At 38.6% G+C, this 25,162-nt stretch overlaps 1 protein-coding gene across 1 annotated transcript; it reads left to right on the forward strand.

Annotated features, from left to right (window-relative positions):
• Window positions 1-6,644: 6,644 nt before the first annotated feature.
• On the forward strand, window positions 6,645-17,275 carry pdcd2l (programmed cell death 2-like). The gene is made up of 6 exons (XM_084396915.1): window positions 6,645-6,882; window positions 10,105-10,268; window positions 11,937-12,350; window positions 15,379-15,492; window positions 16,502-16,659; window positions 17,096-17,275. Exons 1-6 carry the CDS (start codon window positions 6,778-6,780, stop codon window positions 17,224-17,226), a joined length of 1,086 nt encoding a protein of 361 aa, XP_084253041.1. The 5' UTR covers window positions 6,645-6,777; the 3' UTR covers window positions 17,227-17,275.
• Window positions 17,276-25,162: the final 7,887 nt, after the last annotated feature.

A 25,162-nucleotide genomic window follows, 5' to 3' on the forward strand; every position in this document is an offset into this window, starting at 1 on the left:
AATGTATGAAAAGTCTGAATTCTTACTTACTCTTAAAAAGCAGATGGCATTGCACAGGAAGACACCTCACTGGACAGGTTTCTGTGTGTCCATTGTAGAGGCGGCGCAGACTGTGTGGCAGGTGGAGTTGGCAAGGGACCAAAAGAAGGTGAGGTGACTGCATAAGGTGTAGAGGGCAACACGTGTGGATCCTCTGAGGGTGTTGTGGATGGTGTAGAGGGCAACGTGTGTGGATCCTCTGATGGGACTGCACATGATGTAGAGGGTAACACACAAGGAGGCTCTTCTTCATCAAAGGCAGAGAGAGTCAAATCATCAAAGTCTACAGGTTCCACATAGCCCTCATCTTCTACAATACACACATCAGCAGTCTCCAATTCCTGAATTGCAGACTTGTAGACTTGGGGAACCTCGCCAGTCTGCTGGTATAGATACTTTACTCCAAGCAGTTCACCTAAAACACGACAAGAGGGGGGAAAAAGTTCCTACACATTTTCCATTCCAAAATTCCATAATTTTCCAAACATTTATATGATAACTGCATCGAGCTGAAACTAGCAAAAAACACTTGACAGACAACTGTAATGAACGTACCAGTATATTGATATGGACTAACACAGTGGTTCCCAACCCTGCTCCTGGAGTACCCCAAACTCTGCACGTTTTCTTTGTCTCCCTAATCAAACACACCTGATTCAACTCATCAGCTCATTATCACATGGGTTAATGAGCTGATGAGTTGAATCAGGTGTGTTTGATTAGGGAGACAAAGAAAACGTGCAGTGTTGGGGGTACTCCAGGAGCAGGGTTGGGAACCATTGGACTAACATATGGCACTATCTTCTGTCCAAGAACATCTTCTCCCAGTACATTAGCAGCATGACGAAGGAGGCCACTGTATGAATGGTGCTTCTGCACGCCCTGAGAGGTTGCAGCATCTGCGCTGTCCTCATTCCACCGGGCTAATCCATCCAACAGGTAGGCTTGGAAAAATGTATCACTGGCCAACATCCCTAAAATTTAAAGGAAAGAACACTTTAATATTACGTTACTTGCAACCATAATACATTTACTTTAAAAGACTTACAGGACAGTTACTTTACCTGAACCTGTTTAGATGCAGGTGGAAAGATTCCAATGAAGTCACAATCTGGCACACCTAAATGTTGGCAGAGTGTGCCCTCCCTTTTTCAGGGTTCCTGTCTGCACATAGAGCTGTACACCAGGGGGATCTTGAATGCAGGCCACGAGATTTCATGAGAGGCACACCCAAAGTGTCATGTCCCCTCTCCCCTTCAAAGGACTGGATCAGCTGGGTGATGAGATCCACAGTGCCACGTGTGGTTCTTTTGCAGTGAAGGGCCAGTTCACTCTTGCTGAGGCGCCGCAAAGCATCAGCATCTGAAGGTTGCATGAGCTGTGCTTCCTACTCTGCACGCTTTGCTGCTATAAGCCTGTCCATGTCCTCCTGGTCCCAGGAGAAGATACAGCGGCTGAGGTGAGCCATGAAAGTTGCATACATGTACAGCTGATGTGTACATGTACACTTTCTGTAAAGCTGCTTTGAAACAATATGTATTGTGAAAAGCGCTATACAAATACATTTGAATTGAATTGAATTGAATGTGAATCTGATGTGCACCCCACAGAAATCCGTCTCATGAAATGCCAGATGTCGAGTCTGATTTCCATGTCCTTCCATTCCGCAAACATCTTTTTGAGGTGAGTACCCCCACAGCAGTCTCTGTCGACATACAACAGGACAGGCGGAGGAGGCGCTGCAGCATCGCTGTACCTTTTAATGATGCCAGCAACCATCTGCGCCAATCCAAAGCCTTCACTTGCTGTAAGAACAGACATGATGACCTGACCATGTTCATTTCCGACATTTGTGACCCAGGTGGCTGTTCCAGCACTGTGACCAGCAAGCTTGCGTGCAACCTTCTTGGTGGAATCCATTTTCAGCACACGTCCAAACAGTGATGTTATACTGGCTTTGACCTCATCCAGTCTTTGAAGGACATCCTGAGCATACACCTGCATCAGCCACCGGTGCTTGGGTACAGGGAGCATAGCAGGTGGGCGTTCGAAAGACACAGGCATAACAAGACCTGCGGTGATCCCTTTGTGGAAACTCTGGCAATCTGTCAGAAACTGGACAAACTGGCAACCCGCTTAAAGGTTTGACCTTTGAAGACCCCAAACTGCATCGTATGTTGGCCAAGAACGTGTGATTTTCTGCTTGGGTCTTCACCTTGGTGCACTACAGCTCGCCTTGCAGTTTCCAAAACCTTTTCTGGGGAGAGAGCCCGGCGACCAAAGAGTCACACATATTAAGACTCCCTTCAGGTTTCCTCCTGAATTTAGGCTCCATTCTATAAAATAATAAACATAAAAAACACACGACACGCAAAACTTCACACATCTCTTGCAAAAGCAAACACTTCATTCAAAACTATTTTAACTCTTTTACAAATGGTGTGACTGCATAGTATCTCTAACACGCAAACATCAAATAAATACATCAAATAGCTATTATACATGGCAAACTAAACACAGATAGTGACGTACATGTTTGTGCACAAATAATACACTGTATACAGTATATAGTATTAAAATTAACGAGATATTTTTTAAACACGATATGGATTTTGACATATCGTATATATCGATATATTATTTATATTTAATTCTGATTTCGCCACTTTGCTTGTTTGCCTTCTCTGTGCTGTGTGTGCTCGCCCCCGCCTCCTTGCTTTTGCTACCCCTCCCCTCGCGTGTTGTCTCATTCAACATGGCGGCGCCCGCAACCAGCCCGAAGGCTACAGAACTCGTCTAAAAAAAAAAGGACAACTGGCTCCATTATATGGAGATTAGGGGTGTAACGATACATGTATTCGTATTGAACCGTTCGGTTTTCGGTACGCATTTTTCCTGCCGACCATAATTTTGTTATTTCAAATGTAGGCGCGTTGCAAGCCCAATTGATATTGCCCAATATCAAATGGCAAACGTAATGCAAGCGGAACGAAACTGCTCGTTATTGTGTGGTTGAAGGACCGATTATCAGTTTGGACCAGTGCAGCGCGAGCCGATCGTGATCATGCGACACTGTGGGTGTTTCTCAATATGCGTTCTTCAGCGATCTTGCGTCCTTGTGTTCTCGTTTTACGTCATCATTAACCGTCGAAGTTCAGACCCAATTCTCAAGAACGCAAGTACAGAGGACGCATGAAAGAACCCGGATGTGTTCTTGATACCGAGGATGCATCGAATGCAGACTTGAGCTAGTACTCGCCTGGTGTCCCAGAAGTCATTGCGGCCGGTTCCGAGTTCGTTCTTCCAAGGAAGCTTGGCAAGACCGGTCTCCACGAGAACACAAGTCCGTTCTCTGCGTTCTTGGAATTGAGAAACAGCCTGTTACTACACAGCGCTAATAAGAGATGCAGTAAAGAAAGCATTTTGAATTCGCCACAGAAGTAATAACATCGCTGCGAGATCTAGTGAGAAGCATTCACATTTCTCCGTTATTAACGGATCAAACAGCGCTGACGTGGAAACCAGGAGAAACATTGTGCCATGAATGAACTATCAGTGTCCACAGATCTGCAACATTCACCATGGATTTACTGTAGTAACACTAACTGCAACCATGGAAGTTTGGCAGGAATAGTAGGCTATAATGCCTTCACGTAACATTACGTCGGTTTAATTTTGACATTATGAATACAATTGCCTCAAATGTTAATCTGAACTCAAATAAACCTTTGTTTATAACTACTATTACGTTTCATTTTTTCCAAGGGGCTGTTTTGTGTTATATGCTCCTAAGAAGAGTCAATTATTTTTGAGCTCCAGAATTGCTCAAAGTAAAAAAATATCATACTTTATGATGTTAGTTTTAATTATAAAAAAATATATATATATATTTAAAAATGTCGCAGAAGCACTTTGTTCCTACATGAACTGCCTACCTCTTTGCACTCCAATAAAAAAGACTTTGTGGTACTTGGCATATTTGTTTTTGTAGTAGTTTTTGGGGGGTTATTTTTCCTGCAAAGATATCGAGATATATATCGTATATCGAGATATAGCAAAAAATATCGAGATATATTTTTTGCTCCATATCGCCCAGCCCTATATAGTATGTATGCACAATTTATGACCTTTACACTGTTATCGAACTGACATGGGCTGTTTATTGACACTATTGTCCTGCTTATAGCAGAATATGAATGTGTTTCTATTGTTAAGCTTTGAAACAACATGTATTGTGTATAAAGAAATATAGAAATAAAAGTGACTTGACTTCTATGCATATTCAGTATTCTGTAAATTTCTAAAATAAACAGAAATGCAAAGGTGCTAATTTAATTTTGTTTTTATTTGTTTGATTTCTAACTGAATAAATAAGTGTTTTCGCACATGATAATGGGGTGTGGGTAATCAGTAAATGAGTGAGACATTTAAATTGCAGTGATTACCAAATGAAGTAACGTTACCAGTTTAGAATGATGTATCTAACGTTACAGTAAATCATTTTTATTTTAGTTTTTTATTTTATTTTTGCAAAAAAAAAAAGTTTGTTTACAATTGCATACTGGGTGTAAAGTATAGTTGGTCTGAAGATTAGGTAGTGAATGGTTTCACTAAGTGGGCTTCAAGTAACCCTGCAATGTGATCTGGGTGTAACATAGTTTTTGTCGTCTTTTTTGGGGCGTAAGAATTATTTTTTCATCAAATCCTTTTATCATTTATCACAGCCTGGTCTGTCTTGAGTATGCTGGTCACATGATTTGTTTAAAAAATGTTGTGATTAATTAGTCAGCCTGACCTAAATCCAACATGGCTGCCAGTGGTGCAGGACATTCAGATTTTGAGATAAGTAAATATATATTAAACTTACTTTTCTTTTGAAAAAAGAATACTAACACTGCTAACATTAATTATGAACATTGTCTTAAGGTGCTGAAAAAGAAAATTTATAAAAATGTTGTTCATGTTGTTATTTAGCACGTTTTGAATTATGTTACACCTGAGTCACATTGCCACTTTTGGCTATAAAAAAGGGATTAACTTTGTATTCATTTTTGTAACAATCTTTGTATTCTGAGTTGTTGTTTTTTTTACAAATTATAAAATTTACAGGTTAAACTAATACGGTCTGTCTTGAGTATGCTGGTCACATGATTTGCTTCAAGTTATCTGTGATCAATTAGTCAGCCTGACCTAAATCCAACATTTTTTTTTACCATTTTACCAATTTTGTTTTACCATTTTTATGGTAACGCAAGTTCCGATTTCAAACCGGTTTTCACAGGCTGAATCTTGAGTTTGTAAGCTTTCCAATGATATATAATATGTCAACATTATATGAGTTGAAGTATATGATATAATTGTTTTAAACATGCAATGGCAGTTACAGTTATAGATTTGGTCCTTTTTTTTTATACCCTAAACAGGCAATGTGATCTGGGAGTCACAACTCATAAAATCCAAAATACATAACATTTTTCAAAAATTCTTTTGGATATGATTTACTTAATTTACTTAAGATGACATAAAAAATGACATGAAATTATTTGTTGCTTATTTTCTTCTCTTGCCTGTTTAAGGGTTAAAAAAACTAATGATTGAAAGACCAAAATCACCTTACACCTCTCAAACACTGTAAAATACGAATAATAGCGAAGTACTGTATTTTAAGCAAACAAATACCCCCCAAAACAACAAATACACAACAAACAAACACATTTAGGGCGAAAAAACAACGAATGCTTGACAAATTGACAAATGTGCCGGTAATAAACAACTGTATATTTACAATAAATAAAAACGTATTGTAACAGCAGCTGCAACAGGCGACAAACTTATTATAGCAGCCGCTGAAGATTATCGTTAATGCAACTGTGCCAGTCAAAAATAATTATGTATTTTTACAATGGTAAAATGTTAGTGTTAGAGTAGCGATGAGGATTCAATCTTATTATAACACCCGCCGAAAACCTGATTGGTCAATATCATGAGTCATTCCCTGATTGGCCAACGCATCACTCTGGGCCTTAGCGACGGTCATACACTTGATTGGCCAGTGACGTTTCACCGGCATTTTTCTCATTGGTCAATTCCTCGAAGAATTCTCGAAGCGCTGCAAACAGCTTTTGGCTCATTTTTGGTTGTCACTACCAAAAATAAGGCCGTCTGACAGGTTGCTGTGAAGATAAATGCCAGACTCGATTAGAGCCGTCACAATGTAGGTTCGAGAATCGAAGTTCAAAAGAACCGAGCCAGCCAGGAGTCGAACCTAGAATCTTCTGATCCGTAGTCAGACGCGTTATCCATTGCGCCACTGGCCCGATACGACATTACTGCCAAAATAAAAAAAAATAAAAAAACCAACAGTCTCATTTCACGTGCATGAATAATTAAATAAATTCAAACCAACAGTCTCATTTCACGTGCATGAATAATTAAATAAATTCACATGTACAAAACAATGTATGCACTGACTATGCAGCTCACTTAACGGAATCAAATGTCGTTTGCAATCATTTGAATAAATCTTAGAGACATAACATACATTGCTAAAAAAAAAAAATATTAAATTAAACAGATAATTTCTGATTGAATATCAATTATAGACCAGTATCGATTTGATAAAACACGTTCAAGACTATTAATATCAAAACGATTCGGTAATATAGGCGACGAGTGTCAACTTTAGTCTCTCCACGTGTTCAGAGAACCACATGGACTGAGGACTTCTGCTCAATAATCATGGCAACATCGATACACGAGACAGTTCTCGTAGGAATATGTGATGGAGCTATTGACAAGAAGAAAAACACATCTTATTGCACGAACAAAATCGGAGATAGACCGGTAAAGGAAACGTCATTTGTACATATACTCGGGGATTGTGTCATGCTAACTAAAGGCTAAAGACACTGCTTGACAGCTAACGTTTGGTTATCTTGTTAGATAATAAAAATCCTCATGTAGACAGTCAATAACTTTGAGATCTACGCGAAATTAAATCAGGTTTCTTTACTTGCTGAAGTAAACATTAAATGCTTATAGCTTTATAAAAGTGCTTAAAAGAAGGCAATTGCTAGCTAGCCAGTTAGCTAACTATGGGGCTAAACATCTCGGTTATTTCAAATTACTTTAATTTAGGTTTTCGACGTTTGTTTTACAACGACGTAATTTGAAATTTCACACACAGCTGTCATCAAATAAGTTAAATCGTGTTTTTGAATCAGGTCACTGGTATACTGAGAGTTCCCGTATGTTCATACGCTACACGTATCGGGCCAGTGGCGCAATGGATAACGCGTCTGACTACGGATCAGAAGATTCTAGGTTCGACTCCTGGCTGGCTCGGTTCTTTTGAACTGATTCTCTTGACTGTATATTCCAATATGAAGGTTACTAAATGAGCGCGATTCAACTGATTTCATGTTTTTAAGCCAAGAAGTTAATATTTAATACAGATATTATTTATAATTATAAACGATATGATGTATCAAATAATAGGTAAATGGTCAATAAATAGACCTTTTTCAGAGCAGCGCCATAACAGGTACGAAAGCGAGGGATGGACTTGCCGTGTTTTCAATGGTATCCTTAGTAAAAAGCTGTATAAATCTTCTAGATCACTTATAATTTTCTACAGCTCATGTTGTCTGGAGTTTTTTGCCAAATGACATTTCTTGGAAAGAATTTTTTAGTGTCTCGTCTGCAGGATAACCCAAAAAAAAAACAATAGTACAACCCACTGAAGAGATGAATATCTATCCCTTGCAGCCTCGCTTGATTCCTGTTAAAAATCTAAGATGGCGGCAGCGCTGCTGTGAATATGTAATGCAGTTTATCAGCTGCTATGTTGATAAATAACTCTAAAAATAATTAAAGTTTTATAGTTTATGCATGCATTCCTTAAAAAGTATTAATATACACTGTCAAGCCAAAAATAATTGCGGTTTGGATTTACAGTGAGGAAAATAAGTATTTGAACACCCTGCTATTTTGCAAGTTCTCCCACTTAGAAATCATGGAGGGGTCTGAAATTGTCATCGTAGGTGCATGTCCACTGTGAGAGACATAATCAAAAAAAAAAAAAAAAAATCCAGAAATCACAATGTATGATTTTTTAACTATTTATTTGTATGATACAGCTGCAAATAAGTATTTGACCACCTGAGAAAATCTATGTTAATATTTGGTACAGTAGCCTTTGTTTGCAATTACAGAGGTCAAACGTTTCCTGTAGTTTTTCACCAGGTTTGCACACACTGCAGGAGGGATTTTGGCCCACTCCTCCACACAGATCTTCTCTAGATCAGTCAGGTTTCTGGGCTGTCGCTGAGAAACACGGAGTTTGAGCTCCCTCCAAAGATTCTCTATTGGGTTTAGGTCTGGAGACTGGCTAGGCCACGCCAGAACCTTGATATGCTTCTTACAGAGCCACTCCTTGGTTATCCTGGCTGTGTGCTTCGGGTCATTGTCATGTTGGAAGACCCAGCCTCGACCCATCTTCAATGCTCTAACTGAGGGAAGGAGGTTGTTCCCCAAAATCTCGCAATACATGACCCCGGTCATCCTCTCCTTAATACAGTGCAGTCGCCCTGTCCCATGTGCAGAAAAACACCCCCAAAGCATGATGCTACCACCCCCATGCTTCACAGTAGGGATGGTGTTCTTGGGATGGTACTCATCATTCTTCTTCCTCCAAACACGTTTAGTGGAATTATGACCAAAAAGTTCTATTTTGGTCTCATCTGACCACATGACTTTCTCCCATGACTCCTCTGGATCATCCAAATGGTCATTGGCAAACTTAAGACGGGCCTTGACATGTGCTGGTTTAAGCAGGGGAACCTTCCGTGCCATGCATGATTTCAAACCATGACGTCTTAGTGTATTACCAACAGTAACCTTGGAAACGGTGGTCCCAGCTCTTTTCAGGTCATTGACCAGCTCCTCCCGTGTAGTTCTGGGCTGATTTCTCACCTTTCTTAGGATCATTGAGACCCCACGAGGTGAGATCTTGCATGGAGCCCCAGTCCGAGGGAGATTGATAGTCATGTTTAGCTTCTTCCATTTTCTAATGATTGCTCCAACAGTGGACCTTTTTTCACCAAGCTGCTTGGCAATTTCCCCGTAGCCCTTTCCAGCCTTGTGGAGGTGTACAATTTTGTCTCTAGTGTCTTTGGACAGCTCTTTGGTCTTGGCCATGTTAGTAGTTGGATTCTTACTGATTGTATGGGGTGGACAGGTGTCTTTATGCAGCTAACGACCTCAAACAGGTGCATCTAATTTAGGATAATAAATGGAGTGGAGGTGGACATTTTAAAGGCAGACTAACAGGTCTTTGAGGGTCAGAATTCTAGCTGATAGACAGGTGTTCAAATACTTATTTGCAGCTGTATCATACAAATAAATAGTTAAAAAATCATATATTGTGATTTCTGGATTTTTTTTTTTTGTGATTATGTCTCTCACAGTGGACATGCACCTACGATGACAGTTTCAGACCCCTCCATGATTTCTAAGTGGGAGAACTTGCAAAATAGCAGGGTGTTCAAATACTTATTTTCCTCACTGTAAATAGGCAAATGCTTAAGAGTCTATGATTTGGATCATTACTGCAGTGATTATATTTCTGCATGTTATAGCCTATGTTTGGCAACAGTTCTTCTAACCCTACTTGATGGAGTGTGTAGCTTTTCATTTCTCAAACAACCATGTAGGAAGACATATTCCAGACATATTCCAGGATAACAATGTCAAGATTCATCAAGCTCAAATTGTGAAAGAATGGTTGGGAGGAGCATGAAGAATCATTTTCACACATGAATTGGCACCTCTGAGGCCAGACCTTAAATTCATTGAAAGTCTTTGGGATGTGCTGGAGTAAACTTTACAGAGTGCTGGACTCTTGCATTGACAATACAAGATCTTGACCAATAATTAATGCACCTCTTGATGGAAATTACATCACACAATTACATTACATCATATATATATATATACACACAAAAATATACAAGAAATACAATAAACACACACACATTGTATTCATTGAATTTTTCATTTTAACAGGACCTGCTTCCAATAATCACTCTCCAGTATCCCATATGCAGTCTGTGTCAGAAATGCCTGTCTCATGTTGTGCAAGTCTACTGCCCCCTTGCGGCGTCTCCGTACCACAGAACCATCAATGTATTTGCCTGCACCAGTCCACAGTGCTCTGGCAAATCAGAAAGGTAACAGCTTGTCAATTTAGATTAGGCCATTATTTTCATATCAAATGTGTTTCTTCAACTATTCCTTGAAAGATTTTATGTTCTGCAGGGTCCCCGCGGATCCTTAAAAAGTCTTAAAAGGTCTTAAATTAGATTTTTTAAAATTTAAGGCCATAAAAAGTCATATGTCATTTTTTTTTATGTCTTATTTTTACTTATGAAAGGTCTTAAATTTTAGATGACACTTTGACTTAGACTGCTTTCGAAATTAAAACTATCTAATTAGCCTAGGCCAGGCCTACGTATTATTTTTTAAATTCTATCTTGGTGGATTTGCTTGTTCACGTGACAATTCGCGTCACTTACGGCAGCATATTAGCCTACGTCTGTCTCCTGCACGCGAGAGGAGAGAAGAAAACGAGTAAATGTTCATTCTTTATGTGCTTAGGAGTGTGCGATATTGTCTACTAACTATGATGATATTGTAATCATTGTTTTAACTATGTACGAGGCACTGCGAGTGCGAGCTGACATCGCGTTTCTCTCATGCTTGCTTTCACTGCGTGATGTGTCAGTGCAGTTATAGTAGATGTCCCAAAATTTGTTTTTGTCTTATATTTATATCATATTATGGTGTTATATTAGAATATCACATGAACAAGAGTGCCGTTTTCCTTTGCACAATTGCAAATGTGCTATTTATTTTATACAACAGTTAAAATAACAATAAAATTAACATTGTGAGTTACTTTTTGGACACAATATTGTCAATTTTCACGTTATATCGCCGACGAGAATTTCATAATGAAGCCGTGGTCCAACAGACAGCGTTGATTTTTGTATTTTTTTTTTACTGAAACCCGCGTTTTGAACGAATCATTTCAACGATTCAATGAACAATCACTTGTTTTCCGAATGAATCAGCCGTTTGAACAAATCGGTTGAATAAATTACTCCAACAACTCGCATATTAAGACAGTGACTTGCCGCCACCTACTGGTGGTTTCAGTTTCATATTTAAAGTATCCTTTAATTAAAACGTTAAAATTATAAATCATTTCATATTTAAATATTGAATAGCTTTATTTATGCAATTGTAAATGAAGTGTAAATATAGTAGGCTAATGCCAGTTTTGATGCCGCTTCTGTGTCACCTCTGCACTGCAAGGATGGATTTTAATTTAATGATTTAATTTGACATTGGTACTGTGTTATTCTTCTAATATAATTTAATTTGAATGTTAGAATTTGACATAAAAGGTGATGCATACCTCTAAATACGTTTAGAAACAATGTCCATCCATATATAGGTGAAAATGCCCCTGGAAATCAATTTAAGGTGTCAAATATTGCCCCTTAATAAAAATGTTAATTTCTGTCACTACTGTGAACTGACCACTGCATAGATAGAATATAAAAAATATGAATATCTTCATGAGTCTTCTGTCAACAACAGGCCTAAACCAGCCAGGGTACCAGTACAAAAACACAATCAGTAAATTATCATCTAATTATTATCAACAAAACTTTGAAAATATCTAGACATATTTTTGTCAATATTGCGCACCCCTAATGTACGGTATTAATTTTGTTTTCTTCAGGTCTTAAAAAGCCTTAAATTTGACTTTAAAAATTGTGCAGATACCCTGGTTATGGCATTCTGACCATGTCGCTTCTATATATACCTAGTTGGATTGTCCTGCGCTCTCAGTGCCTGGATGACGACATCAAAGGAAGACAAGACAACAAAACCATGACATGTACAGAACCTGCAATGTCCAGAACAGATTGGTGTGATGATGCAGATGATTGGGGGATGGACGACGAAGAGCAAGAGAATGTGGCTAAAAGCGGCGTACAAGTGCCAAATGACAGTGTTTATGAAGGAACTGATGTCAGCAGCAAGCTTCAGGGCCTGTGCATTGATGGAGGTGTGGATCAGCAAAGTGCCCTCCAACCCACCCATGTGCACGTTTTTCAGTCGTTCTACATAAGCGTTATGGAGGAAACAGACTTGGATGGATTTCATGACACGGATCATGAAAACGAACTGCTTAGAGAGTATGAGGAAAGGGAAGGAGTGATTGTCGGTGAGATTCGAAGGTGAGGAAGATTGATTTTACAACAGTGTTGAAGAAAATGAATGCGTTACAATATTGCATTGCTCCCTGAAAAAGTAACTAATTACGTTACTTAGTTACTTTTTATGGAAAGTAGTGTTACGTTACTTTTTCTCACCTTGCTGAGGCTCGCTCTCTTCCAGGCCTTGCAGGTGTTTTTACTGAGAAGTTCTTTTTTGCGAGTGTTTAACGCAGTAACGTGTTCAACAACATAGCCTATATAACATACATCTTCATTTTCTTTTAAAAACACATTTAGAATATTATATTCTGACATCTTAGAATAATTCATGAGCCATAGAACTACAGACCCTTTCCAAAAAATTAGAATATCATGGAAAAGTTTATTTATTTCCATAATTCCATTCAAAACGTTAAACTTCCACAGATTATAGATTCAGGGCCCACAACTTAAACGATTTCAAGTATTTAGTTGTTTATTTGTACATAATTTGGGCTTCCAGCTCATAAAACACACGAAAACAGGATTTTTTTTTTTTTTTGAATATTACATGAAATCACACAGTAATTACACAGTGATACCATGGTCATTGAACCATGTTTTGGTTCTTTTGGCAGTGTGGGCAGGTGCAAATCCTGCTGGAAAATGAAGGAAGCATCTCCATAAAGCTTGTCTGCTGAAGGAAGCATGAAGTGCTCTGAAAATGTCCTGGTAGACGGCTGCGTTGAGCGGACAGCACAGTGGACCAACACCAGCCGATGACCAACACAGACTGTGGAAACTTCACACTGGACTTCAAGCATCTTGGATTGTGTGCCTCTCCATTCTTCCTCCAGACTCTGGGACCTTGGTTTCCAAATGAGATGCAAAATTTGCTCTCATCAGAAAAGAGGACTTTGGTCCACTGTGCTTTATTAAATCCAGAGTCAACGCAGCCGTCTACCAGGACATTTTCAGAGCACTTCATGCTTCCTTCATTTTCCAGCAGGATTTGCTCCAGCACACACTGCCAAAAGAACCAAAACCTGGTTCAATAACCATGGTATCACCAGAGCCCGTCTACGGAGAGCCTGTCCACTCCCTATTAAGCCCTATTGTACCGAATTTTGGTTGTAGTACCACCAGAGTTCCACTGGGGGCGCTCGCCATGAGTGCAAAATGAATGGGAGTCAATGGGGCTAGACGGCTAAATTAGTCTCTTTCACCCGATTGCCGTTGAGAAATCTCAGATCTGATTGTAGATTTTGCAAGTTCAACATGGGTTTTAGGTCGAAAGTTGAATGAATGAGTACTTATGTCGTTTTGATTTCTTACAGGTTGAGTTGTTGTTGCCCATAACACGCTAGCATTCTGCTAATGACGTCAGCATTCTGACGTCATTGACATTTTGAAAGACTTTTTTAAAGCAAATAAGTGACTCTAAAAAATCTAACACCCAGCAATGTGTAATTTCTTTGCATCTCCTTTCGAATACAACATTCAAATTACTAGACAAAAAATTATATCCTGAGAAAAGTGGATTTTGAGGGGTATACCGCCATTGACCTCCATTCATTCTGCACTCGTCCTGTGAGCGCCCTCATATGGAATCAGAGTGGAACTGCAACCAGTTCAGAAGCCGGAAGTGTACTGAGAGTGAAACTTCTCGCCATATTAGACATTCTCTGGTATCACTGTGTAATTACTGTGTGATTTCATGTAATATTCTAATTTTTTAAATCCTGTTTTCATGGGTTTTATGAGCTGGAAGCCCAAATTATGTACAAATAAACAACTAAATACTTGAAATCGTTTAAGTTGTGGGCCCTGAATCTATAATCTATGGAAGTTTAACGTTTTGAATGGAATTATGGAAATAAATAAACTTTTCCATGATATTCAAATTTTTTGGAAAGTGTCTGTATGTATGCCATACAAAAGATCTCTTAAAGGTGAACCAAGTAACTTTTTTTACCTTAACTGAACAGCTTCGGAGTCATTGGAATGGTTATATTACTTATTTCAGGTTGAATGGTGGTCGTTTCGCACTCCCCGGTGCCCGTGAGCGGAAAATCCGCACTTGCAACTTTGAGCCGGCGGGCCGTCGGCCGCCACGTCAGGAAGTCTCGCGTGATATCAGGTCTCGCGATGTAAACAATTGCTTTACGGCCAAAAGAAATCTGCTAAAATGCTGTCATTATTGCGCTCCCTCACGCTGTCCGAACCCGAATGAAGAAGACGTTTTAAAGAATGTCCCATCTGCTTTGATGTCGTTGATCTGCTAGCCTCTGGTGTCTGAGAATCGCCAACGAGTTTTTACAACAGTGTTGTCAAATTTCTATTCCGAAGCTGTGGGGGGAGCTCTAGAGAGAAACCTGCGAGCAAAAAGCGAGAATACAGCGTAGAAATCCCGAAGTTACTGAATGCAGCTTTAACATTACGAGTTATATCTTCTACTGTAGAACTCTTTGTATTGAAAGTTTAAAGTCGTGTTTTGTCACTTTTTATACTTGACTTTTCCTGCGCACACATGAGTGCATGTCTAAGTGACAACGTTTTGAAAAAGAGAATTTGGTAACACTTTATTTTACACTGTCCTTGTTACATATGTTACATGCACCATAGTAAAACAGTAAATAATGCACAATTACATGCAACTAACCCTCCTCAACCTATAACCCTATAGTTAAGTACATATTGTTAATTAATATTACTCAGTACTCAAATATATAATTACATTGTAACAAAGACACGTTAAAATAAAGTGTAACCGAGAATTTTAATTCGATATTTTAAATGTAATTAAAGTGAAAAGTACATTACTTAAAACAGTAATTCAAATGTTAATGTGTAAATTTATAAAGTAATCCATTACTTTACTCGTTACATCAAAAGTAATCTGATTACATAATGCATGTTACTTGTAATGCCCCAACACTGCAATGTCTGCAACATAAAATCTGAACAAAAGTGTGATGTATGTTGCACTACATGACTAAATGTATATGAACATCTCCTTAAATTGTATATTAGTCATGTAACAACTCATTTTCTATACTTTTTTTTTTAGTTGTGGAAGTGGGGAAGCTCAGGAGGAATATGAGAAAGCCACAGTCAAGCATGGAGATGAAGTGTTCACCGGTTTCATGAAGAAAATATCTCTTTGTCCTGAACAAGTGTTACGGTGATTGAATATTTTAGTATTGATATTCAGTAAGAATTAGGCCCCAGACTGTGACTAAAATGTTTGCAAATAGGGCAAAGAATTACAAATGTGCTACAATAATTTAAAATTCCCATTCAGGGAAACTTTGTGTGTCCATAAGTGTTTTCATCAAATTACATTGTCAAATTACATCAAGTGCCAGCACTTTCCAGACAGCAACATCTGTTACACGTGGAATCCACAAGTACCAGATGTGGCCCGAATCTGGGCCGACACTATGTTGCTCTCTGGGTTACTACAGCAGCAACACGAGTCGCATTGTCTGATTCGTGAACAAATGACTCTTAATGAGTCAGTCAGAAAGATTCACAAAACAGCCTTAAAAGGTATGTTCGACTTCGGATGTGACTGGATTTAACCGATCGCCGAGATTTGCCGCCTACAGTCGGGGGAGGAGTTAAAAACAGCTGTCAAAACGGACAATTTCTGTCGGTTCAGTACGGACTCTTTCACTGAACCACGAGCCATTCTTTTGGTTATGTCCAATTCTAAATTAACTTAGAAACTTTAGGATTGTGAGACTGAAAAATAGAAGGAAGACATGTATAATTTAAGCAGCATCGTAATGTTTTAATCTGGAGCCCTGGAGCATTGTAAGGGGCCATTTATACAAATGTTTGTTAAAGTTTCAGTAATTTTGTTTTCTTTCGTTATAGTTCTTAAGTCTTTATAGTTTTTCAAATTTTTATTTCAGTTTTAGTTTTAGTTATTTTAGTATTATTATTATTTACTTCAACTTAAAATAAAATCAGTTTACATTATTTTTAAGTTACAAAAACGTAAGGTCTAAAGGCACTTCAGAAAACAATAGAAAAGGCACTTTTAAACAATAGAAAACTCAGTGGAACGCAAAAACGACATCCAGTGTTTTCTGCATAACAAAATGAGATAATCCATTGTATTATACACCCAATAGTTTTATTATTGACTCATGTTTTAATAAAATGTGATACATCTCACCCTATAGGTACAGTTGGGCCGGATCACCTCTATTTATAACAGAGCCGCCTCTCAATGTTAATGAGATGGTGCCATTCTGTGGTCACTGCGGCAGCCCGAGGGTTTTCGAATTTCAGCTCATGCCTGCATTGGTCAGTTTGCTCAGTAGTGCAGGCACAAATTCAGGTAAGTCAAATGTTTTTCAAATAATATATAAAAAAATAGGAATGATGTATTCATCATTCGTGGGCTCTGAATTGTCAAAACACCTCTCAAAATGCTTGCTACTGATGCGAAAAATGCTGAAAATGAAACGAGAGTTTCGGAGGCAGTGTGTAAACATGATTGACATAACATTAAGGCCGTATTTAAGCGAAAATTTCTGACGAGAATTTCGGACTCAATGTGCAAGGACCTTTAGAACTCAAATCAATATTTCATGTCTGTTTATTGATTTATTTTGGTAAGCACTTGTAACAATGTAAAGTCAGCCTGTAATTATCTCAAACTATCCCTCTGATACTTTCAGGATGTATTACGTGATAATGAATGGCTTACTGTACATTACATCTTACTTGTTAGTGTATGTAGTGTAAGATGTGATTTGTTTTTGTCTTCTCAGACACTCCATTGGAGTTCGGAACAGTTCTGGTGTACACTTGCAGAAATAGTTGTTGGAAATCTGGATCAACAGTTCCAGTGGAAGAATTTCTTTTTGTCCAGCCCGATCCAGACCAAAAGCTCTTCAAATGATATCATTTATCACCAATAAAGATCATTTATTCATTTATTAATAGACCTGCATTGTGGTATATTATTTAATATATACCGTAGTGGCTGAAAGGTAAATTGATATCTTCACCCTCTATTCAAATTTTATGAATAACAATTTTTTGAAGATTTTATTAGCATTTTACGTAGTTGTGCTTAAAGAGGTAAAGCATCCTACCGGCATACGTCCGTACAGCACCATGCCAAATTAAAGGATTACTGTAACTGTAATGATGTCGCAGACACTGAGGGGTCCATTTGCAGCTTTTTATTAGAATGGTCAACAGGCAGGGTAAATCAACAGCAGACAGAACAACGGAGAGAACACAGAGCAGATCGGGGTCACAGGCAGAAGTCGGGGCAGGCAGCAAAAGGCTAAGTCCAATAAGCAATCCGGGTCAAGGCAGGCGGAGAACGATCAGAGGTCGGGATACACAGTCCAAGGTCAGTAATCAGATCAGCAAACACAGAGATAACCGCTTGGAATTGAAAGCCGGGGCAATGCAATACTTCACAGAGAAGTGGAGTGTGGGGAAGTGGCTTTTATGTGTGTGTGAATGAGGTGCAGGTGTGTGCGCAATCAGTGCAGTGCAGGTGTATTGCGCAATCAGTCCCAGGTGAGAGGCATGATGGGATATTGAGTTCATGAGGGTGTTTAATATTCCGGAGACGGATCCCTCCGGTGGTGGAGAGGAGGCGGTACGGGAGCCTGCTCCGTTACAGTAACGAATGCGACTGTTAATGCATAATTCGTAGCAACCCAAGATTTATTTAGTCTCTTTCCTGGAATGGGCAGTTTGCGACTTGAAAATCAACATACAATAGCACTGGTATTACAAAACATTCAGTGGCACATGCTACTCAAATACATGTTCGAAAACAATATTACAGACTTTAATGAGCTTAATTTACATTTAAAATATCACTAAATTGGGCTATTTATTTAAAGCTGCAATCCGTAGTTTTTCCTCTTTGTCGCCATCTCTGTTCGAAATCTGCAATTGCAGTTATTCGCGGAATTAACAACTTTACGTGGGTTGTGCCTCGGCACTGCACAGCGAGGATGAATCCAATGTTTTGAGGAGAATGTGCGGCTGTCAGTCGCCGCGCCGGTGTGGATACTGTCATTCGCAATCACAGATTCTTCTTTTTGGAAGAATGACCAACATAAGAATTTCACCGGAAAATGTCATCTGAACAAGTACACTACATCCACTTTTGTTCTGATCAACTAAGGGGAAAAAAGCATTACATTAAATTGCACTGATTAAATCTAACGATCGCTTATCATATCACGTCAAACCGTTTAATTATTAAATTTAATTATATCAAGTGCTGTGAGAAAAGGCTATACATCTCCATCTCCAACATCCTTACACTCATAGCCTACTAGCCGAGACAGCTTCTTTATGTACAGATGTGACGTAATGACGCAAAGACGTGCTCGAATTTCCCGCGGAAATCCACCAGTACCACTGGAATTAAAAACATTATTACAAGCTTACCGTTTTGAATGGCGGATCCAGAAAGGTTCAAATACATGACTCGTGCGATACAACCAGCAAAATATCAACCAAACTTGCAGCTCTGAACACTGTCCGCATCTCTGATTCTCAATTTCAACTGTCCACAGCTAACAGAGAGTGCAATACAAATGGTGGAAACATTCTTGGTCAAACGTCTCAAACCATCAATGGACATGGAGACATGTTGTTGACCTGCACATTTCTGCGTTCGATAGTAATGCCCTTAAGATGGACTTTGAGAGGACTGCTTGCACCTCAACTAATACAAGAAAACATATACAAAGAGCCTATTATCAACAGCAGCTTTGGGTCCAAGCACCATTTGCAGACGCCACCTCGATCTTAAATGCAGATGCTTATGGTTTTGTAAGAAAGGGCAGTTTATTAGTCCCTGAGATTGTAATCTCAAAACCTGAAGGTTTGCCAGATCCCTGCTAGTGTGGCAAGTGTGCACACAAGAATGGGTGTCCCTGTCGGGTAGCTGGTATCCATTGTTGCAAGTACTGCAAGGGAGGCAATAGCTGTAAAAAGTCCTAGCACTGAATGAGCTCTCATCATCATCCCCGTACCTGGACTCTGTTGTGAAAGTTTTACCTTGCAACACAGGGAATAAACCTGTTGTTTTGTATTTCTCACTTTAAGTTAATGTTCCAATGATAATAGCAAGGTTGGATATAAAATGTCTGTATATTAATCAAATGCTTGTTTTCTTTCTTTTAAAAAAGTCCCTTGTTTGTATACAATTGTATTTATAAGTTTCCATTCGATATAGCACAAAACAGGACACAGGTTATAGGATAGTGTCACAGGTTGTGGTCATTTTCAGGACTTTCGTCCCAGTTAGAGATTTTGGCACACATCCCACGTTGTTCAATGGGGTCATATTAGCCTACTCAACAGTTGAGATATTCTCCGCTAAATGAAGTGCATACATATCTTACCCAGGACCTAAACTAAAATGACAATCACCAGTGACAACTGGAGATTCACCCGTTGTAAAATGCAAAAGACTTAGGACTTCGGAGTGGCTACAGAAAAAGAGAGACTGTTACCCAGTGTTCATTCATGTTACCAGTGTTTATTCCTGTTATTAAATTGTATTTTTCTTCTAAAAAATAAAAGTCAAACCACTGTTTTTATCAGTTTTGTTTGGTCCATCATTTATGCTAAATCACAGTAAAATAAATACAGTAATTCTACAGCAGCTTACTGCTAAATCACAGTAATACTACGGCATAATTACTGTGAAGTCACAGTATACAGCTGTCATTTCACAATTATTTAATGTAAAAATGATGCAGTAACTTACTGTGAAAGTCATTCAACTAGTAACCTGCAATTTACTGTAAATTTACAGTCAAATAATTAACAGTAAAGATTAAACAGGTCATGAACACGTCAAAGCAAATGGGGCATTGACATGCTACAAAGGATACTTCAAGTATTCCTAATATGTTGGACCAGAAACATGCCTTCACAAGAACCAGTAAGAGCTGCGTTGGTGATGTTTGAGTTGAGGGAGGCGCGACAATCGAAAGGGGCGTTTGGATGTTTGAAAATATGCTATATTTTTGTAATTCCGCTCGGTGCCACAGAAAATACATACTTCACCTTTAAAGAAAGATAAAGAACACTTTACCTTATTTTAATCATGTTTCAGATGCTGTTTTCATACATGCCACCATTCGTGTCACATGGTCATGACTAACCAGCTCTCTCCTTAATAATGTGTACAGAACGCAGTGATCTGATTAGCCAGTGCCTAACCCTGGATCCACAAAACGCCCGACGTTAGAGCAGATGTTACAACGTGAATGGATTAGAAATGATCTGGAGAAGTTCAGGAGATTCACTCGATCAGTGATTTCAGGTGTGAGGAACTGTAACAGACAGAGTAGGATAATTATCATCTATCTTCAGTTCTGGATTATCTGTAGTGAGGTTTTCAAATTTTGTAATGTTCTTGTGATAGTCAAGTCAAGTCACCTTCATTTATATAGCGCTTTATACAATAGCGGCTTCACAGTAATAAACTGGAAAATAACAGAATCAGTGATGCAATTGCAAGAATTCAGTTCTGTTGTACATCAGCTCAAAAAAAAAAAACATCCATGAGTTCACATGTTCATATAATCTTTGTATTGAATAGGAAATAACACACTTGCTGTCGTTGGTGGAGGGCTTGAGCTCGAGACAAGGCCCAGAAGCCTGAAGTCCAACCCCAACCTGACAGGAACTCAAGCCGCCACACCAGAGATCTCAGAGCCGGTCCACGTCTGAGCAAGAACATGAGAGACTGCAAGACATCAAGTCATCACTGTTCCTCAGTTTTCAGCATTTGAATGCTTGGTTTCGAGTATTTCTGTTCCTACTTCTACAATCATTGCTACAGTCTACAAACCACCTAAGAATAAGTCACATGCAGTTTTTATGTCAGAATTTGCTGTCTTTCTGTCAGTGTTGACCCTGAAGTTCCACAGAATTCATATTGTCTGGGATTTCAACATTCATGTCATGTACAACAACAGCTAATAAATTTGTATCGCTAATTGACTGTTTTAATTTCTCACAATTGGTAACTGAACCAATTCAGAATCACTGCAGAGGCCATACTCTGAATCTTGTGATTATAAATGGCTCATTTGTATCGCAGTTTTCATCTGTTGACCTCAGACTGTCCGATCACTTAGCTTTCTTCTTTAATTTGGAACTAGATTATTTTTGTGTGCCTATACTGTGCGAACTAACATTTCGGAAGTGGAAATCTATTGATCAGACAATTATTCTGTTGTTTCCACTTTAAGTAATCTGCACTTTACATCTTTGGAGGAGAAAGTCTCACAGTTAAATAACGCTCTTGCTGCTAATCTAGACTCTTTTGCTCCTCTGAGGTCACGCAAGGTTACTTTTGCTCGCTCTGCTCCATGATGGTATAATGACAATCTGCGCACTAAGAAGTAGGGCTGCACGATTAATCGTATTTTAATAGCGATAACGATATCTGCCTCTCTCGATTCATTCTAAATAATCATCACAATATTTGCCCAGCTCGTTACTTTCCTGAAAATGCTGCTTCTTTTTTTTTTGTGGACATTTATGTTATCTTGCATTGGTAACAAGTCCCCACTAGCATTGATGTTTGTGGTTGCCAGATGTTCAGAAACATTGCAAGATTGTGTCCTATGTTCAATTTTCCAGAAAAGCTGATAAAAATACATTATTACGACCCTTTTAGCCGGAGTTTCTAAAGCCACACTAAACAAGCTCCAATATGTACAAAATTCAGCCGCAAGGATCTTAACTGGGTCCAGGAGATATGCAATCATATTACTCCAGTTTTGGAATCCTTGCATTGGCTCCCAGTCAAGTTCCAAATTGATTTTAAGATTATTATGACGCTCAAATATAATACGCCCTGAACGCCCCCCCACCCCCAAACTAATGAGCGAGCAGGAACGAGTGAGAGTTAACAGTTTATTAATTTATTAATACAACTGAAACTCCACAGTGATTAATCCAAAAAACAAGCTATAAACTGCACACATAGCAATACCAGTGTTTCTCACAGGATTTTTGGTAAATCTGTGGCGGGTGGACCTCTGGCCTTCTAGGGGGATTCGGGGGCATGCCCCCCTGTAAAAAAATGTGTGCATTTTAATGTTAAATTCATCAGTCTGGTTCACTTTGAGAGTTCAAAATTAAAATCTCCAACCCATATTCAGTGTGCAAATTAAACAAAGAAAAATTCAAACCTCTTTTAGTTGTGTCTGTCTACATTACACTACTACATCATAATAGTTATAATATTAATCCCATGACAGTTATAGCAATATATTGTAAAACAAATGCACTGAAAAATATCGGACGGTCATAAAAGCGGTAATGTTTGCACTTAGGTTTTATAACGCATTTAGGAGAGTATTGCAAAGAAGCTGCTTACACTAACCTTACTTTCGAAAAATAAATAAATACAATCATGATTTTTCATGAAAAATTATGTTAGAATTGTAGGCCTAAAATACCTTGGTATCAGCTTGTTTTCATCAATGGTAGAATTAATGCAATTAGAATTAATTTGGTTTGTCGTGATTCATTTGTGTTCATAATCAGTAAAAAAAATAAAAAAATTGAATAAGAAATAAGTCGTCAAAATACAACTCCGCGAATCACAACAAGCGTAGGCCTATCGGTGAGAACACAGCATAGACACACACCCGAACTTGACTGCACATCATATTTTTGACATTATTGATACTGCTTTCAATCGTAATGCAAAAAAAAAAAAAAAAACCCGGCTGCGGACGAATGTGTTTTTTTTTTTTTTTGAGCGCTGCTGACGTATTCTTTCACGCGCACCTTAGACGCGCGTGCACACACAATATGGTATCACACTCTGCATGGTTTACAACATAATTTAACATAATACATAGTCCTAACACTTTTTAAATAGCCCACTTAAAGTGTTTATTACAAATAAATGACTAAATGCTTAAAATGAATAAAAGTAAATGAACAAAAAATTTGCGTTATATACTTAAACTCGTGAACACCTAAACGCCCCCCTTTCAAAAATCTTGCTTCCAACGCCCCCGTTGTTCTCTGAACGCCCCCGTTGAGAACCACTAGTTTATAGCCATGTCTGTCTGCTTCCTGACCTGAGCCCCAATTCATGTTTGAGCTCTAAGACTATGTGCCATATTACTAGAGAGAAGAGCAGCACCATCCCAGGAGGGATGAATAGCATCTCTTTTCAACAGGTTTGGGTACTCGGACTCGAGTCCAATTATGAAAGAACTCGGACTTGTTACGCACTCGGATGAAAATGTACTCGGACTTGACTCGGACTCAGACATTTTAGACTCGGACAAATGTCCTAGTACAGTCGAGTGTCGAGTCCGAGCACTGGAGGACACAATATTATTCAAAAACGAAACGACTTGTATTGTTTCAGCGTTGAGCATTGTAGCCAATCACAGACATGTGTATTAAGCGCATGAACTATGGAAGCTTGTTTCCGCCACAGAATAAAACATTTTAAGAGATAGCCTAATTGCGACTTTTTATCTCACAATTGCGAGTTTACATCTCGCAATTCTGACTTTATTTCTCAGAATTTTGAGATAAGTCAGAATTGCGTGAAATAAGTCGCAATTGCGTGTTATAAAGTCAGAATTGCGAGATATAAAGTCAGAATTGCGTGAAATAAAGTCGCAATTTTGCGTCTTATAAAGTCAGAATTGCGTGATATAAAGTCGCAATTGCGAGAAAAAAGTCAGAATTCTGACTTTATAACACGCAATTGCGACTTTATATCTCGCAATTCTGACTTTATAACACGCAATTCTGACTTTATTTCACGCAATTCTGACTTTATTTCACGCAATTCTGACTTTATATCTCAAAATTCTGAGAAATAAAGTCAGAATTGCGATATGTAAACTCGCAATTGTGAGATAAAAAGTCGCAATTATCTCTTAAAATGTTTTTTTTTTTATTTTGTGGCGGAAACAAGCTTCCATAGGTAACTCTTGATTAGTCATCATGAAGATTCAAACTTCGCAGGGAGTTTGATTGACAGGCGATCTGACCAATAATCCGCCATCTGCGTTCGACAAAGTTGGTGGATTTGAACTTGAATAACGGCGTGTACTGACGTCTTTCCGTGGTTAAAACAACATTCCTTCTTATGTTCATTTATGTTTATTTGATGCTATAAATTAACTAGAAGAAAGTGATGATCGGTTGACCAGCAGCTTTAACTGAGGCTCTACAGCGATCTGTCAGGCACATTTAAGAGCCACAAAACTGTATTTATTTTTTAAATTGCGTTAAAAAATGACCAAATTTGAAAGTTAAGACTTTTTTTGTGATTGGCTGTTATGTGGTGTGGGGCCAAGGTGGGCCAAGCTTCTGATTGGGTGGGCCAGGCCCACCCTGCCCCCCCCCCCCGTGGAGCCGAACCTGTGAGTTATGAAATTGCGATGATTCACATAGTAACCATAGCAACATGAGAATGCAACATTTTGGTTTGAAACATTTGGTATCAACACAACACTGCTTCTATTTAGTTGGCTAAGTTACTGCTCTGAAAAAGCTTGTTTGAATAAGTCGTTTTTTAACCTTTTCTGGTTTCAACTCTGTGCTTCTTATAACAATAATAAGAAATAACAATTTCTTGGATTGCTTGACAGCTCGGCGACTAATAAAAAAAGCCGATCCTTTCATTGAAATGGGGGTGATCGGAGTTTTATCAGTGTGTGTAAGTATGCCATATGCACACAGCAGACTAAACAATTGGACAAAGATTGACTTCTAGTTAAAGAACTTCATAAATTTGTGTTAAAATCAGCTTTCTTATATTTTTCAGTCTTGTTTTTAATGTCAAGTATTGC

This window comes from Rutilus rutilus (genome assembly GCF_951802725.1).
Source record: "Rutilus rutilus genome assembly, chromosome: 23".
Lineage (NCBI taxonomy): Eukaryota > Metazoa > Chordata > Actinopteri > Cypriniformes > Leuciscidae > Rutilus > Rutilus rutilus.

Excerpts from the sequence above, each read along its gene's own strand:
- pdcd2l (XM_084396915.1), top strand. The coding sequence starts at position 6,778 with ATGGCAACATCGATACACGAGACAGTTCTCGTAGGAATATGTGATGGA. Across the intron at positions 12,351-15,378 it reads ATTGTCGGTGAGATTCGAAG|TTGTGGAAGTGGGGAAGCTC; the intron begins GTGAGGAAGATT and ends TTTTTTTTTTAG. Across the intron at positions 16,660-17,095 it reads TAGTGCAGGCACAAATTCAG|ACACTCCATTGGAGTTCGGA; the intron begins GTAAGTCAAATG and ends TTGTCTTCTCAG.